At 46.6% G+C, this 15,482-nt stretch overlaps 2 protein-coding genes and 1 long non-coding RNA gene across 5 annotated transcripts in view; 1 reads left to right on the top strand and 2 right to left on the bottom strand.

The window, feature by feature from the left end:
* Positions 1–2,152, bottom strand: part of Hspbap1 (HSPB1 associated protein 1) — a 54,615-nt gene extending 52,463 nt beyond the window's left edge. Inside the window, exon 1 of one of the 2 annotated variants that reach the window (XM_087575401.1) lies at positions 2,002–2,152. Coding sequence is in view for 1 of the 2 variants with exons in the window: in NM_134419.2 (NP_599246.2) it covers positions 2,002–2,065 (64 nt within the window). In the remaining variant the exon portion in view is untranslated. 2 annotated transcript variants of the gene reach the window in all.
* Positions 2,153–3,046: 894 nt separating this feature from the next.
* Positions 3,047–15,482, top strand: part of Slc49a4 (solute carrier family 49 member 4) — a 73,192-nt gene continuing 60,756 nt past the window's right edge. The window contains 1 exon segment of one of the 2 annotated variants that reach the window (NM_001012017.1): positions 3,047–3,647. In NM_001012017.1, coding sequence (NP_001012017.1) covers positions 3,305–3,647 — 343 coding nt within the window. In that variant the 5' untranslated portion in view covers positions 3,047–3,304. 2 annotated transcript variants of the gene reach the window in all.
* LOC108352343 (uncharacterized) overlaps positions 12,018–15,482 on the bottom strand; it is a 12,265-nt gene continuing 8,800 nt past the window's right edge. Inside the window, exons 5-6 of the long non-coding RNA XR_015633479.1 lie at positions 13,177–13,264; positions 12,018–12,865 (exon numbers count right to left, since the gene is read on the bottom strand). This is a non-coding gene — a long non-coding RNA (uncharacterized LOC108352343). The remainder of the gene's footprint in view (positions 12,866–13,176; positions 13,265–15,482) is intronic.

Here is a 15,482-nt window from a genome sequence, read left to right on the forward strand (position 1 = left end):
TTTCCCAGCTATACTTCAGACCGGGGCTTAACATCTAGATGACATAAGAACTGCAAAATTCTGTCACACAAGCGCGCGCGCGCGCGCGCACACACACACACACACACACACACACACACACACACACACACACACGCGCGCGCGCACACGCACACACCTGCGAGCGCACACCACTTCCAAAACTTGGCCAATGAACTTAGAACAGACAATTCTCACAAGAAACAAAAATGGCCCCTTAGTGTTTAATAAAGCATTCAATAGCCTTAGCTGTCACAGAAGTACAAATTAAAATCACTGAGAGGCCATCTCACCCCAGTCAGAATGGCTGTTATCAAGAAACCAAGGATGATGTGTATTGCTGAGATGGTGGGGAAGAAAGAGGAGCTCTTATTCAGTTGGTGCACACCAGGGCAAGCACTTGGAAATCATCGTGGAGGCTTCTCAAAACACTAGAATGGGACCACCAGATGACCCCGCTGCACCACTCCTGTACACAAAGGACTTGGTAACCCTACTACAAAGTTGGTTGGATGTCCATGTTCAATGCTGCTCTACGCAACGACAGCAAGGAAGGGAAATCAGCCTAGAAGCCCACGAATTCACGACCAGACAGAAAATACTGTATATAGAAGTTGGACTGTAGCAGTGCACACCTTTAATCTCAGCACTCGGGAGGCAGAGGCAGGTAGATCTCTGTGAGTTCCAGGCCAATATGGTCTATAGAGCAAGTTGCAGGACAGCCAGGGCTACACAGAGAAACCCTATCTAAAAAAATTAAAATAAATAAAATAAAAATAATTAAAAAAAAAAACCCAAGCCCCCCAACTTATATATGATGTATATACCCAATGGATTCTTTTTTTTTTTTTCTATTCTTTTTTTCGGAGCTGGGGATTACCCAATGGATTCTTATTCAGCCATAATGAAAAACAAAATTATGAATGTACGAAATGCCTTTAAAAAGCCAGTTACATTTTATGGCTAATTAAAAAGTTTTAATTTAAGAATGAACAAACCAGAGATGCTTAGAGACATCAACAGACGCTGTTGGCATTTTGTCTAGGCACAGACCCACATAGCCAGGTGTGCCTGACTCGCTATAAAAGGGGCTGCCTGCCCCCCCACCTTTGCTCCTTAACCTCTCTCTCCATTCCCCTCCCCCCTCCACGTGCTCATGGACGGCCTCTACTCCTCTGCTCTCTCTCTCTGCCTTTCTGTCTCTACTCCCTCAACCCCCCCCCCATGGCCCTGAATAAATTTTATTTTATACTATTCCTTTGTGTGGCTAGTTCCTCAAGGGGAAGGGTTGCCTCAGCATGGGCCCGCAGAGGCACCCCCTACCCCAACACCTGACTATCATCCACCAAACATATTCCTTCCCACTTTTTATAAAACACAACACACCCCCAAATCAAAGATTTGTGTAGGTGACGGTTTGGAGTTTATATTTTAGTCTAGGTTCTAAGTCCAATACAAATTATTAGAGAATTTTACGTGAAGTGTCACTTTTGCTGCTGAATGGTAGATAAGAGAGGCATAAAATAGGATACAGGACATATATCAGGAAGATAAAGTGGTTTAGAAAAAGAAAAGAATGATTTGGGGCAGGGGAGACAGACTGTCAAGTAAAAACATCTGCTGCACAAGTCTGGTGAACTCCCCAGAGATCTCCATTAAAAGCTATGGTCGCATACACGTGTAATCCCAGCACTTTATCACGGAAGGTGAAAGGAGGCAGACAAGAGAATCACCACAAAATTCCCCCACAGGCCAGCTATTCTGGAGCACTGAGAGGAACTTCTTACTCCACAGTGGTACTTGTCCCGGTAAAGGGACACCGAGACTACAATCGATCAGAAAAGTGATCGGCACAACGTTAAGAAGTCACAGTAACTAAAAAGTCATTTTCTGCCAGGCCTAACACGCCTCAGGAGAGACTTGGGATGGAACTGCACCCATCCGCACCACGGAGGCACTCCGGAGTCCCTGACCCACACCTACCTTCCTCCCCCATAGTTCTCTCGCCCAGGGTCTGGGGCGAGCTCCCCTCGCAGCCTGCTTCCATGGTTATCGCGCCAAGGATGGAGAGAGCGCCAGGTGAGGCGTAGCACCGGGATCTGCTGCTTCCACACAGGAAGGATTCTCCGCCTCTGCCGGAACCCGTGCTCCCTAGGTCACGTGATGGCGCTGGGCGTGGCCACGCCAGTTTGTTTTGCTCTTTGGATACTGAAAGGCGCCGAGCACGTGGGCTGGGCCCTGGCTGCTCTTTCTTCCACTTTTAGCTTCTCTTCTGTTTCTTCTCCTTCTCTGGTCCGATCCTCCATTTCCGCCTTGGCTTTCCCTCACTCAGTGCGATTCGCGATTTAGGGGACCTCGGGCTGGCTTGCCTGCTCTTCCACCTCGGTTGGCCCCCTTGGCATCAGTGTCATTCCAGCTGGTTTTTGTGACTGCCTGGGAATTTGAACCTCAGGCAATGTCTCTTAAAGACATTCCTCATTTGCCCAGCCAGATTAGTCAAATTGCTTGATTGTTGTTTTCAAGGACACAGGTCGCTGTCAGGGTTCTGGATTTGTGCATTTGAACAAACAAATGTTTATCCGGTCAAAAGATGCACAACCTCCAGCTTTTGCCGTTTATTTAGTCTGGTTAACATACCAAGAGATAAATCTAGGTCACTGTCTTCCAATTTTAACACAATCGGTATTATTTACCCTTTTGCATGACAAACAAAATGGGTAGAAAACCCCTTTATATGTATGAAGGAAATTTGGCTTGTTTATAATCCCACTGGAAACGTAAGACACATACAAAACCAAATGGTTTTCATGATACAATACCCCGAGACCTTCCTAAACCTCAATATCCTGCTGTCTATAATTTCTGCATATAGAATCCTAATAAAAACAAAAGTAAGCCTAATATAGAACCAAGCATTGGGATAAGTGACCTGAGGTCAGCGAGTGGTTTATTAGGCACGTGATGTAAACTTGGGCACTTCCTCCAAGCAACCCGCGAGTGACTGACTCAGCCTCCTTCGCTCCAGCCTCCCAGCCGGCCGCGATCTTCTACCCTTTCCACCCGTAGGGTCTCCGGCTTCTCTGCGGGGAACGTTCCTGAGCTCCCAGCAAGCAGGGTGGACCCCGCCTCGCCTCCTCCCCTCGGGCTCGGGCGGCGCAGGCGCAGCAGACGCGCCCGGGAGGCCGAGGACTAGAGCGGCTCCAGCTCCCGCTCCACCCGCCCAGTCAGCTCCCGGCTGGTCTGAGGCCACCGGGACGCGTCGGGCAGGGCAGCGGGCGGCGTCGCCATGGGCTCGGGTTGGAGCAGCGAGGAAGAGGAGCGGCAGCCGCTGCTGGGGCCGGGACTCGGGCCTGCGCCGGGGGCTACGCGCAGGGGCCGGGAGGCGGCGGCTGTGCTGCCCGCGGCGGGCCCGAGCCCCGGGAGGGTGTATGGGCGCCGCTGGCTGGTGCTGCTTCTCTTCTCGCTCCTGGCGTTCGCACAGGGCCTGGTCTGGAATACCTGGGGCCCCATCCAGAACTCGGCGCGCCAGGCCTATAGCTTCACCGGATGGGACATCGCGCTCCTGGTCCTGTGGGGGCCCATAGGCTTCCTGCCCTGCTTCGCGTTCATGTGGCTGCTGGACAAGAGAGGTAAGGGGTCCGAGACGCCTGCGGGCGTGTCCCTTCTCTGGTAGTCGGCGCCTCCCAGGATCCGGGCCTGCCGGAGCCTCCTTGGGCTTGGTCTAGGGGTTGTGTGAGGTGACCCAGTGTAGCTGGCATCCCATTCCTAACTCGGGAACCCTCTGTCCCCAAAGCGACAAATAAGGAGGATGCTTTCCAAGTATTGATGTTTTGTGTTACGCCCTTTATGCCACACTAGAGATTTAGGTAATCATCTGACGGGGAAGGCTTTGTATACTGTGGACATCAGAGCGATCCAGTCCACTTGCTGTGAATGTTTTTGACACCTGACAAAAGTGACTCATGCCTTGATTTGAAAGGGATTTGGGGTGATGAGGGTGAAAGATCAGAAAAGAGACCAGTAATGACCAGATGTAAGGGGGTAATGAGCTGGCATGGTGACTCCAGCCCTGGATGACTATTGGGAAACTCAGGTCTGACGCTTAGGTTTCTGGAAGGTAGATCCCCCAGGTAAACCGAGAGCTTCCGCCCAGGTGACTTCAGTTGCGATTTATTACTCTCAGATAAAGATCGTAGATGCATGAAGGCTCTCTTACAGTTAGGGACTCCAGGCGTCTCACTTTGCCAATTGCCAGTATGATTCTGTGAGGTGAGGAGAAGTCCAGAGTGGGAAGAGTCAAGACGTTGAATTACCCCCCAGAGGATAGGTAAACCCCCAGGAGGCTGTTGTGCATGACTTAGACGTCTTAGGTGTATAGTTGGATAATGGTTGGAAACTGCTTTGTTTCTGTCCAGCCTTTTTATGAGTTTTGATGCAATGGATTCTTTGGTTAGTTTGAGGACATTGTCTTAGTCTATAGGTGTGTTGACACACAGCCATACGCTTATAAAACAAACGAAATTTATTCATAGATCCCGTGGAAACTGGGAAGTCCAAGATGAAGGGCCAAGTAGAATGCTTGCCTTTTGAGCACCGTTCACACAATGCGCTTTGCAATATCACAAGGGAAGTGGTCAGGGATCTCTCTGGGGTCTCTTATAAGGGCAGTAACCCTGTCTGTCCAGCTCCTGACCTCGAAACCTGTTTCATCCCCAGTTGGCCATTTCTCACTCAGTTCAGTCACTTAGCTGGGAGTAGGATTTCAACATAGGAATCTGAGTGGACACAGACATTACCAGCAAAGTTAGAGTGTGTCATCGGTTGATAGAGAGCGACGATGGTCTGGTGCGACACAGGGCTCTAACTACTGTTATCGAAAGACCAAACCCACCTGTGCTCCCTCTCTTCCTGGTGCTACAGGGAGCCACGTGGCAGAGACAACAAAACTAATGACTGAATACATTCGTGATCAAACATGAGTACAGGTGCTCGGGAAGGGAGGCTAGGTAGTTCTAAGCACGGGAAGAGTAGTATCCAAAAGAAAATGAAAGCTACTTTGATATGTTCTCCACCGGCATTCAGTCCCGTGCCTGGATTTTTTTTTTTTTAAGGAGGTCATTTGGCAAACTGGGGTGACATTAGAGTTGGGTGACAACGATGGCAATGGGTGTAAATGTCATGAAACTTAAGACGGAGCTTCAACCGGTGTAGCTCTTTCTTCCAGGAAGAGCTGGCAGAGACTTCTGAGAAGCACTTGAAGTAGGATAAGGTAGAAGAGGCCAATTATTACATGCTGGTGTGTTTAGTGACTTAAAGCACTGCTTGTGCTGTCTGTCTGTTTTCCAAGCATGACTTCTCTTGCCACCTGAAGCAGTATGACCCGGAGAAATAGCTGAAGCAATGGGTCGTGGAAACAACCCGCTGACTGCCTCGATGGCTTCTGTAAAAACCCAGCCTGCTCACCCACCCCACCTTGAGGTTTTGGATATAAACTGGGAGTACAAACTGGACCTGGGTTTGAAGCATTTCAGGGGCTGTCCCGGCTTCTGTCCACCGGAGACATCTCCCTCTCTTCATTGGTGTGGGAGGCTTAATCCAGAACGATTCCCACAGCACACTGAATAGAAGATTTCTTTAATCTGTTTGTTAGTTTGGGGGCTTTCTGTTTGCCTTTAAACTGAATTACAGAATTTATTTGCATTCGTCGATGTTTTCACTGTTAATTGTTTTTTGTTTTCTGTCTTAAGACTCATTCTAGTTTTTTTTTTTTTTTCCAAATCTGGAAATTCCTTAGTCAGTTATTTAAAAGTTGGCCATGTTAAGAGTCAACAGAAAGCAACAATTAAGGAGTTGAAGAGATGGCTCAGTGGGTAGGAGTGCTTGCCATGAATGCAATTGAACCCAAGTTCAAATCCCTAAGCACCCGTGTAAAAGCCGAGCCTGGCATCAGAGACAGGAGGATCTCTGGAGCTCCAGCGAGCTTCAGATCCAGTGGAAGACTATCTTTAAAAATAAGGTGGAAAGTGATAGAGGAAGAGACCCAGCGTACTCCAGCTACCCATGCACCTGCAAACACAGATGTGCACATCACACACACACACACACACACACACACACACACCACATCCCCCAAGCTAAAAACAAAATTAGAACAAACTTAATCATAGCCTTAACAATTTTTTATTTGATTGATGGTGAGTGAGATACTCTCCATTCTACACAGCAGGATGGGCACACCCATCGTAACACTGGGTCTTATGGGTAAGAACAAGAGCATAGAACAGAGAAACCCTGACTGTGAACAGCGGATTGTTCCTGGCCACATTCTTTTAAGCGGTAAAGCAGAGGAGACTTCCTTATGATACTGACTTACTCGAAATCTCCTGTTCAGGAAAAACTGGTCTGTTTTGTGATTAATCTACTTCCTTAAAGTTTTAATTTAAATTTCTAGCATGACCCTTAGGCTGGCTAGTTTTTAATGTCAACTTGATTCAAGCTAGGGTCATCTGGGAAGAGAGAATCCTTTTAGAGAAAAGTGCCTCTGTAGGGGTGTGTGTGTGTGTGTGTGTGTGTGTGCGAGAAACTAATGTGCGTGTAGGGATTCAAATTCGGATTCTCTGCAAGAACTACAAGAATATGTTCTAAACTGCCGAGCCATATCTCCAACCCCTGTGGTGCATGTTTTTGGTTTTGATTGATGTGGGAAGGCACAACCCACTGTGGACAGTGCCATCCTTAGGCCAGTGGTCCTGGGTGCTATAAGAAAGCAGGCTGAGCAAGCCATGAGAAGCAAGCCAGTGAGCAGATTTCCTTCAGGTTTTGGCTTCAGTCCTTGCGTCAGGTCCCTCAGTCCCTGCCCTGACTTCCCTCAGTGATGGAATCTGACCTAAAAGTCATAGGCTGAAATGAATCCTTTCCTCTCCAAGTCGCTTTTGGTCATGGTCTGTTGGATTCTAGTATAGGAACTCAGTCCAAAAAAATATTTTTTTTGTTCAATAGAACGAAATGCTTTTAAACTTCTTTTCTCAGAAGTATTTACCATTATTTTCCAACTGTATCATTCTTGCTTTTGTGCTCTACAGAATGTTAGTTTTTAGTATACTACCATGAGTACGTCTATCATGGCTGTCTATGTTAGACGTTATTATTCCCTTTAGAAAATAAGTTGCTTTGGGGAGTATTTCATAGCTCCTCTCTCTGTATAGTAAATTTAATTTTCTAGTTTCCATTGGTTGAAGCGATAAAAAAAAAAAAAACAAAAAAAAACTGAGTACTAGAGTTTGAGTCCCCAGCATGCGTACTGTAAACACATCTAACCGTCCTCAAAAGTTCTTTCTTTTAGGAATAGTTCTCCTTTTCGGCGGGAGCAGTTAAGATACTTTCGTAACGCTGGTGTGTCAACTGCACCCACACACAGCAAGTTCTCCCTTTCAGTGGCTTGCTCGCTGGGGGTGGGGGTGTGTGTGGGGTGTGGGTATGCAGCTCTCATTTGCTTAGCGTAGAAGCCCTGTTATCTTTCTGAAGCCAGCGTTGTACCTTTCCACCCCTTCCATTCACCAGCCCGGAAACAGAATAATGTGTTAGTGAGATAACAGTGCCAAGCCTGTGCACCCTGGGAAGCAAAGCCAGAGAGCCACGAAGGTGATAGCAATATGCTAAGTGAGCTGGGAGAGAGGCTGCAGAGTCCCTGTCTAGTGAGAGGACGGAGAAGCAGGGAGGACAGGCAATGCTTTGGAGGAAAAGAAAGAAAGAACAGTAAAGGAGGGAGGGTGTGCAGTTTGGTGTGACCTCGTGTGTTCTAGTTTATGTTCACTGTCCCACCGGTCTCACATGGAAGGTTGGTTTGAGTGGACGCCTGAAGGACAAGAATGGCTGGAGAAAGAGAACGGCTGTAGTTGGTCCAATTCATCCCCCACTAGCTTACAGATGAATGAGAGTCTGACTGTGGTTATTTTATTTGGCTTTGACAATTACTGGGGGGTCACCCCTAATCTACTTTCCTAACTGTTGGCCTGGATACTTCCCCAGCTGGATACCCCAAATACTTGCTGCTTCTCCTGGCTGTGTACTCATGGTCCATCTCTCATGTTGTCCCCCGCTTGTTGCTCCTATCCTCTCTTCCCCTCTCCCCTCTTTCCCCTACCCAGGTAACTCAAAACCTGCCTACCACTAATCGCTCCAGTAATTGGCTGTAGACGTTTTTATTTAGCCAATTGTTGTGGTTTATATATGCTTGGCCCAGGGAGTGGCACTGTTAGAAGGTGTGGCCTTGTTGGAGTAGGTGTGTCACTGTGGGCATGGGCTTTAAGACTCTCATCCTAGCTGCCTGGAAGTCAGTCTTCCACTAGCAGCCTTCAGATGAAGATGTAGAACTCCTCCTGCACCATGTCTGCCTGGATGCTGCCAAGTTCCCACCTTGATGGTAATGGACTGAACCTGTAAGCCAGCCCCAATTAAATGTTGTCCTTTATAAGACTTGCCTTGGTTGTTGTGTCTGTTTACAGTAGTAAAACCCTAAGACAGAAGTTGGGACCAGAGACTGGGGTATTGCTGTGATAGGCCTGATCATGCTTTTGTTTGGAAGAATAGATTTTGGGACTTAGGATTTGGAAAGCAGCGGAATGTTTTTTTTTTTTTTTTTTTGGCTCTTTTTTTTTTTCCGGAGCTGGGGACCGAACCCAGGGCCTTGCGCTTCCTAGGCAAGCGCTCTACCACTGAGCTAAATCCCCAACCCCGCGGAATGCTTTAAATGGGGCTTAATGGGCCATCCTATTTGGAATATGGAAGACGCAAACCTGGCCCAAGAGGTTTCAGAGGAGAAGAATTACAGTATGTGGCCTAGAGACTTTTTATGGTATTTTGGTGAAGAATGTGACTAATTTTTGTTGTTATCTGAAGAGTCTACCTGAGGCTAAGGTGGAGAGATTTGTATTAATTGCTTTGACAAAGGAAGTCTCAAAAATCCCAGCCAAGACTTTGTTCTCTGGTTAAGTCTCATGAAGAGCATTTTGAACAAGTGTAGCAAGCTTAGAAAGGAGAAAATATAAAATACATGGTTCGAGTATTAAAGGGGCACCAGGAAGTGAAATTGAGCTGAATCCTGTGTTCTAGGAGATAGATTAAGGGAATGGGACTTTGGGACAAGATCCTACTCACCTACATTTAAACCCAGGCAGGGTGGTACACGCCTTTAATCCCAGGAGATAAAGCTAAGCAGATCTCTGAGTTCAAGGCCAGGTTGGGACAGAGCAAGTTCTAGGTGAAGAAAAGCTTACATCCAGGTGTGGTAGTATTCACCTTAATCCCGGGAGACAGGAATACAGATCTCTGAGTTCGAGTCAATCTACAGACAGCCAAGCTTAGGCAGTGAAGGAGTTGGGAAATTGAAAGTTAGTAACAGTGTGATAGAATAAGGGTCCATGTTCCAGCGCCTGCAAGCAGCAAAATTGGCAGCTTTGGCCATGTGGCTCGGGCTTCAGAGTGAAAATAGAAGGGACTAATGGGACAACTGCTGCTGGTGAGCTGGAGCTAAGACATTAGCGTGATTAAGAAGAGCCCAGCATCACGGAGGTGAAATCTTCTGGGAAGTGTTTTCTGAGAGCACAAAGAAGCTGTGTTCCAGAGATAGCCAAGGTTGTACCTCATGCTGTAGCCTTCAGATGAACTCTCAGCTCAGCCTGCACCAAACCTGCTTAGATGCTGCCCCGCTCCCACCTTGATGATGATGGACTGAACCTGTAAGCCAACCTCAATTAATGTTGTCCTTTGTAAGACTTGCCCTGATCAAGGTGTCTGTTCACAGCAGTAAAACCCTAGGTAAGATACCAATTGTTTTACTTTAAGGAACAAGGTTTGCACCACGAAAGCTAGTAACCATGAGAAGTCACTAGGATTATAACACACAGCAACAGACCAAACCTCAAGAAATGGTATTGGCGAAGATCCTTGACTGTCACATCCCAGAAGGAGCTGTAAGGTCTGTGAGGCTAGCACCAGTGATGGGAGATGTGGTCAGAGATGGGGTCAGAGAGCTAGGGATAGGCTGACTCAGGCTGGGCCTCTTCAACCACTGTAAGGACATTGGCTCTTAGGAGTGAGCTTAGCTGTGAGGCTTTGAACAGAGGAAGACTCTGTTGTCCTGATTATGCCCACAGGAGCAGGGAGACCTCCTGGGCTAGCAGCAAAGCCCAGGTGGGAGATGGAGCCAATGCTGGCTTCCAACCCAGGAGGTAGCAGTGGAGGGTTTGAGATGAGGTTAGACTGGACAGGCATGTCAAAAGTTGACTCTCCAGTATTGTTGATGTGTTGGATATACAGCATGTGGAGGAAGAGAAGGCTAATGCATTTCTTAACTTTCTAGTAACAGGGAGAGTAGAACTTCGATGTACTAGGGCATTTATAAGACTATGGAAGGGAAGCCAGGAGTAGTGAGTGGCACATTCCTTTAACCCCCACACTCAGGAGGTAGAGGCAAGCTGATTTCTGGATTTGAGGCTAGCCTGGTCTACATAGTAATTTCCAGGCTAGCCAGTGCTACCTTGTAGGGAGACCTTTATATGCACACACAATATGAAAGGTGTTTGGGAGAAATGGCATGAAGATTGGGGATTTGTAGTGCCTGTTAGACATTCATGAAGATAGATTAAACTGTCAGTTGGGTATATAAATATGAAGTCAGAGAAGAGGCCTGCATGATGTGTACAGGAACTGTCAGTTGAGGTGGATTTAGAACATGAAGCTCTTGGGTGTCATATGAAAGAATGGCCCTACTAGAGTAACATGGTGAGTTAAGAATGAAGTGGAAAAGAAACATTGGAGACAGCGAGTGTAGGCATTTCTTTCAGGAAGTCATACCATAAAGGGGAAAGAGAATTTGAACAAGAGCTAGAGAGAATGTAGCCAATACGAATTTTCTTCTTTTAAGGAAAAGCACTTAAAGCATACTCCAGTGACAACAGTAGCCTGTGGATGCAGGAGGAGGAGGGAACCGGATGCTGGAAGGAGAGAAAGGAATTGATGTGGCTTTTGTATAAGCATGAGGAGAGGCAGTCTTCACAACCCAGACCAGTTGGCCCTAGGAGTCTTGACAGCTAATACTGGTGACAGAGGACAAGACGATGTTTATCAAATAGGTGCAGGTGATCGGCAGTGGCGGCTCATGGGGCTTAAGTAGCCCCATGTCTCAGAAAATCAGCAACACCATTATTTCTCGATGAATGGAGATGAGGGATTGGAGAAATAATAACATACGAACTGCAGAACTTATTGATTAGAAGGTGGCTGGATCGTTTCAGCATTGAAGGCCTACCTTAAATGGTTGATTATTTGACGTGAGATGAGTCTGCACAGTTATAAGATCACTGCCTTGTTCTACTGGACATGTCTAGTTAGGCAAGAGCAGAAATGTACTTTTATGTATACGTACAGTGTGCGTGTGTGCGTATGTGTGTGTTTGTGTGTTTCACTAGGAAAGTAGGGCCAAGAAAAATCTATGCCAAGAATAAAGGGTTATGTTTTGAGTGATATAAAATGGGACCATGGAATATAAGCTGAGTCAAGAACAAAAGAAGGAATCCTTACGTGAATAATTAGTAGCTTCCTACTTTTTATTCTTTTTCTTATTTCCTTAGGTTTATTTTTATTATTTTATGTTTTTGTATGCCCATCTCTGTGCTTGGTGCCTGAGGAGGTGGTGGGTCTCCATGTGGATACTGGGACTCTCTCACATGAACAAGTGCCCTTAACCTCGGATCCAGTTCCTCAATCCTAGTTGTTCTTTATAAGATAAACATTTCCTTGTCGTGGTTGTTGGTGTGTGAGAGCGAATACGTGGGAAAGAGAGGTCATGATGGAACAACCAGATGCCTGTAATTCAGATGGTCACGGATGCGGTTTTGTGAAAAATGCAGGCAGGACAGAACCAAGAATGTAACGAGGAGATGATTGTCTTTCTTGGGGCTTCTATTGCTGTGACAAAACACCGTGACCAAAAGCAATTTGAGAGGGAAAGTGTTTATTTAGCTTACATTATTGCAAGTCTATTAAGGAAACCCAAGGCAGGAAGTCAAAACAGGCCAGGAACCTAGAGACAGGAGCTGATGCAGAGGCCATGGAGGAGTGCTGCTTACTGACTTAAAACATCATGGCCCTCATTCCTGCCTTTTGGTGTGGTCATTCTATATTCTGTGCCGTTGAACCTTGGAAGTCTGTAATTTGCTTTTTTGACCTTTGCAGAAGGTTACAATTAGATTTTCTTGAGTCTCGGAAGAGATTTAAAATCATTGAAACAGTGAGAGACTTTGGGTGTTTCTGAAGTGTTTTGCATTAAGATGTTGCTGTGAGACTCTCTGGCTGCCAGGGAGTGGAATGTGGAGGCTTGACTCAGGAGTGCCCCTCCTTCCCCATAGGCTTGGGTGTCTGGTCACTGGGTTAAGTTGGTGGTGGTGCTGTTTGAAGAGGTTGTGGAGGGCCTTGGTGGAGGAAGTAGTCAGTGGGGACGAGCTGTGAGGGTTTAAGGCTTTGTTCCACTTGCAGCCTGCCCTCGACTTCATGCTTGTTGTTTAGATATGTGGCCTCTCAGCTTCCTGCTGCCAGCTGCCAGCTGCCAGGCTGCTCCTGCCAACTTGTCCTCAAACCCTCTGGACCCGTAAACCAGACCGGCTCATCCTTCTGCAAGTTGCCTTGGCAGTGGTATTTTATCACTGCAGCAGAAAGTAACTAGTGGAGCCTGATGGGAAAAATCGGGAACTGATTTTCACTAAAACAGCAACAGAGAAGTACATAAACCATGGATCTCAGTGAACGGCTGGGCACAGCAGTGGTCCTTATGACGGCTTCTGCTAACTCCCTGGAGAGAGGCAATGCAGAGACAGAGACACCATCATTTTCCCAAAGTTGAAGACTTGGTCATTGTACCTGTTTGTGTAGTGCTAATTATGTTCCCCCTAAAACACTGTTTGCACAGGAATGTCTGCCATAGCTTCTGGGACCCTGCCACCAGTTTGTTCTGATTGGTAAATAAAGATGCCAGCAGCCAATGACTGGGCAGGGCAGACAGAGGCGGGACTTTAGGATTCCCAGGCTTGGGGCCAGGAGAAGAGGGAGGAAGAAGGAGCTGGAGATTCCAGGAGAGGGTGAAGGAGAGGGGAGACAGCATACCTGAGAAAAGTGCAGGACAGAGAGGCATGACCACCACGTGAAGGAGCTGGGAGAGCCCAGTTGGGCAGCCCTCTGAGTCCAGAGCAGCCTAGAGAGGACAGAGAATTAGTAGTAACTCAGGATTAACTGCATGGAGGTTAGGCAGTGGCCCTGCTATTGAGCTGCTTAAGGCATATTCAGATATAAAAGCTGTGCATGTCTTTTATCTGGGAACATAAAGCATTGAGGCAGGCAGCCAACCTGCTGTTGGACTTTATGTATGATATATTTAACACAAGAGGTTATGAATTCAGAGTTAGCAAGGTAGCCCGGTTGGTAGGATGCCCGCCCATGATGTCACACAGCCTGGCTCTCGTCTCCAGCTTCCCGTAAACCAGGATAGTGGTGCACAGACCTATAATCCCAGCCGCTGGCGGTGAACAGTTCAAGGTTGTCCTCTGTCTCATTTGGCTTCTGGTCTACATGGAGCCCATGAAACCATCTCCAAACGACAGGATAGTTGTAAACCAGCACATTCTTAGGCCAGTGAGGTAGCTCAGCAAGGAAGGGCACAGTTGCTGCCAAGCCTGACAACCTGAGTTTAATCCCCGGAACCCACATGGGGTTAACTCCTATAATTATCCTCTGATGCTCACAATTGCTCTCACACACAAAATAAATGTCAAAAGAAATTTTTTAAAGGAAAATCAAAGAGGCCAGCCAAAAGAATTCTTAGGTACAGTATTAAAGAGGAAGACCTCCAGAGAAAGAAATTTCTAGATCTACGAGAGGCATTTTGTCTGAAAAACTTCCAAAGGCTGGACAAAACAAAACAAAACACTCTAAAAGAGAAGGCAGAAAAAGATGGTTCTAAAGCCCGTACATGGCTTATACCCCTGACAACCAGGATGGAAAAATCTTTGTAAATATACTCCATATGTATTTAAGAAGGTGGAAGGAGACGACTCTGTAAGAGAAATATAAAACTCCTAGAGTTGAAAAGTTTAATTAGTATCTAATTTTTAATTAAAAAATAGACTTTTAAAAAAATCTAGTATTGTGACTCAGTGATTTGTGAGACCATTTTATTTTTTATTTATTTTTATTTATTTATTTATTTTTACTTATTCCTATTCCATCTTGCTCACTGCCTCCTTCTGGTCACCCCCTCCCACAATCCTCTCCCCTCCCCCTCTCCTTTTCCTCTGAGTGGATGGGGGCTCCCTGGGTATCTCCCCACCATAGAACATCAAGTCTCTGGGAGACCAGGTGCTTCTTCTCCCACTGAGGCCAGACAAGGCAGCCCAGCTAGAAGAACATATCCCACATACAGACAACATCTTTTGGGATAGCCCACACTCTAGTTGTTCAGGACCCATAAGCTGGACATCTGTTACATATGTAGGGGAGGCCTACGTCCAGCCTGTGTATGGTCTTTGGTTGGTGATTCAGTCTCTGAGAGCCCCAAGGACCCAGGTTAGTTGACTGTTGGTCTTCCTGTGGAGTTCCTATTCCCTTCAGGCTCCAAAGACTTCCCCAGCTCTTCCATAATAGTCCCCAAGTTACATCCACTGATTGGCTGTGGGTATCTGCATCTGTTTGAGCCAGCTGCTGGGTAGAGCCTCTCAGAGGACAGCTATGCTAGACTCCTGTCTGCAAGCATAACAGAGTATCAGGGATTGATGTTTGCCCATGGGATGGGGTGAGACCATTTAAAATGTCCTAATATACAAGTGGTTGGAATCTCAGGAGAAGATGGGCAAGATAAAGTATAGATAAAATGTGGTGATAGAAAAAAGATGTTTTGAAGAAATAATGGAAGAAAACTTTTCAAGCCTGATCTCTCTATCCTGCATATCTAGAAATTCCAGCAGAAGCAACATGAATAAAACTATATCAAAACATATAATCATAACAACATCAAAACATAATCATCACTCCAGGTAAGGGATACAGAGAATCTTAAAATGCATGCGAGGAGAAAGACTGGAGAGCTTTGGGACAGAAGCACTAGCATGCTAAGGAAGTGGCGGTGGAAGCAGAACCCTAAGTGGGGACTCACTGTAGGAAGACAAAGTGGGGAGACCCTTGGAAATGAGCTTAAGAAGGCCGGATCCCAGTGATTGTGCTGAGCCCTCCAGAAGGCACAGTGGGAGGCTTTCAGAGTTAGAGATTTCAGAGTTGTTGGATTAAAGGATATATAGACACCAGTGGGATAAGGATGATCTGCGGATTTTGGCTCTTTTGTGTCACAGTTGTAAGCAGGATAAGCAGGCAGAGTGTCATTATCCTGATAGTATCTATGGTTGGTTGAAGTAATGAGGGAA

Source organism: Rattus norvegicus, chromosome 11 (genome assembly GCF_021556685.1).
Source record: "Rattus norvegicus strain SHRSP/BbbUtx chromosome 11, alternate assembly SHRSP_T2T, whole genome shotgun sequence".
Taxonomy (NCBI): Eukaryota; Metazoa; Chordata; class Mammalia; order Rodentia; family Muridae; genus Rattus; species Rattus norvegicus.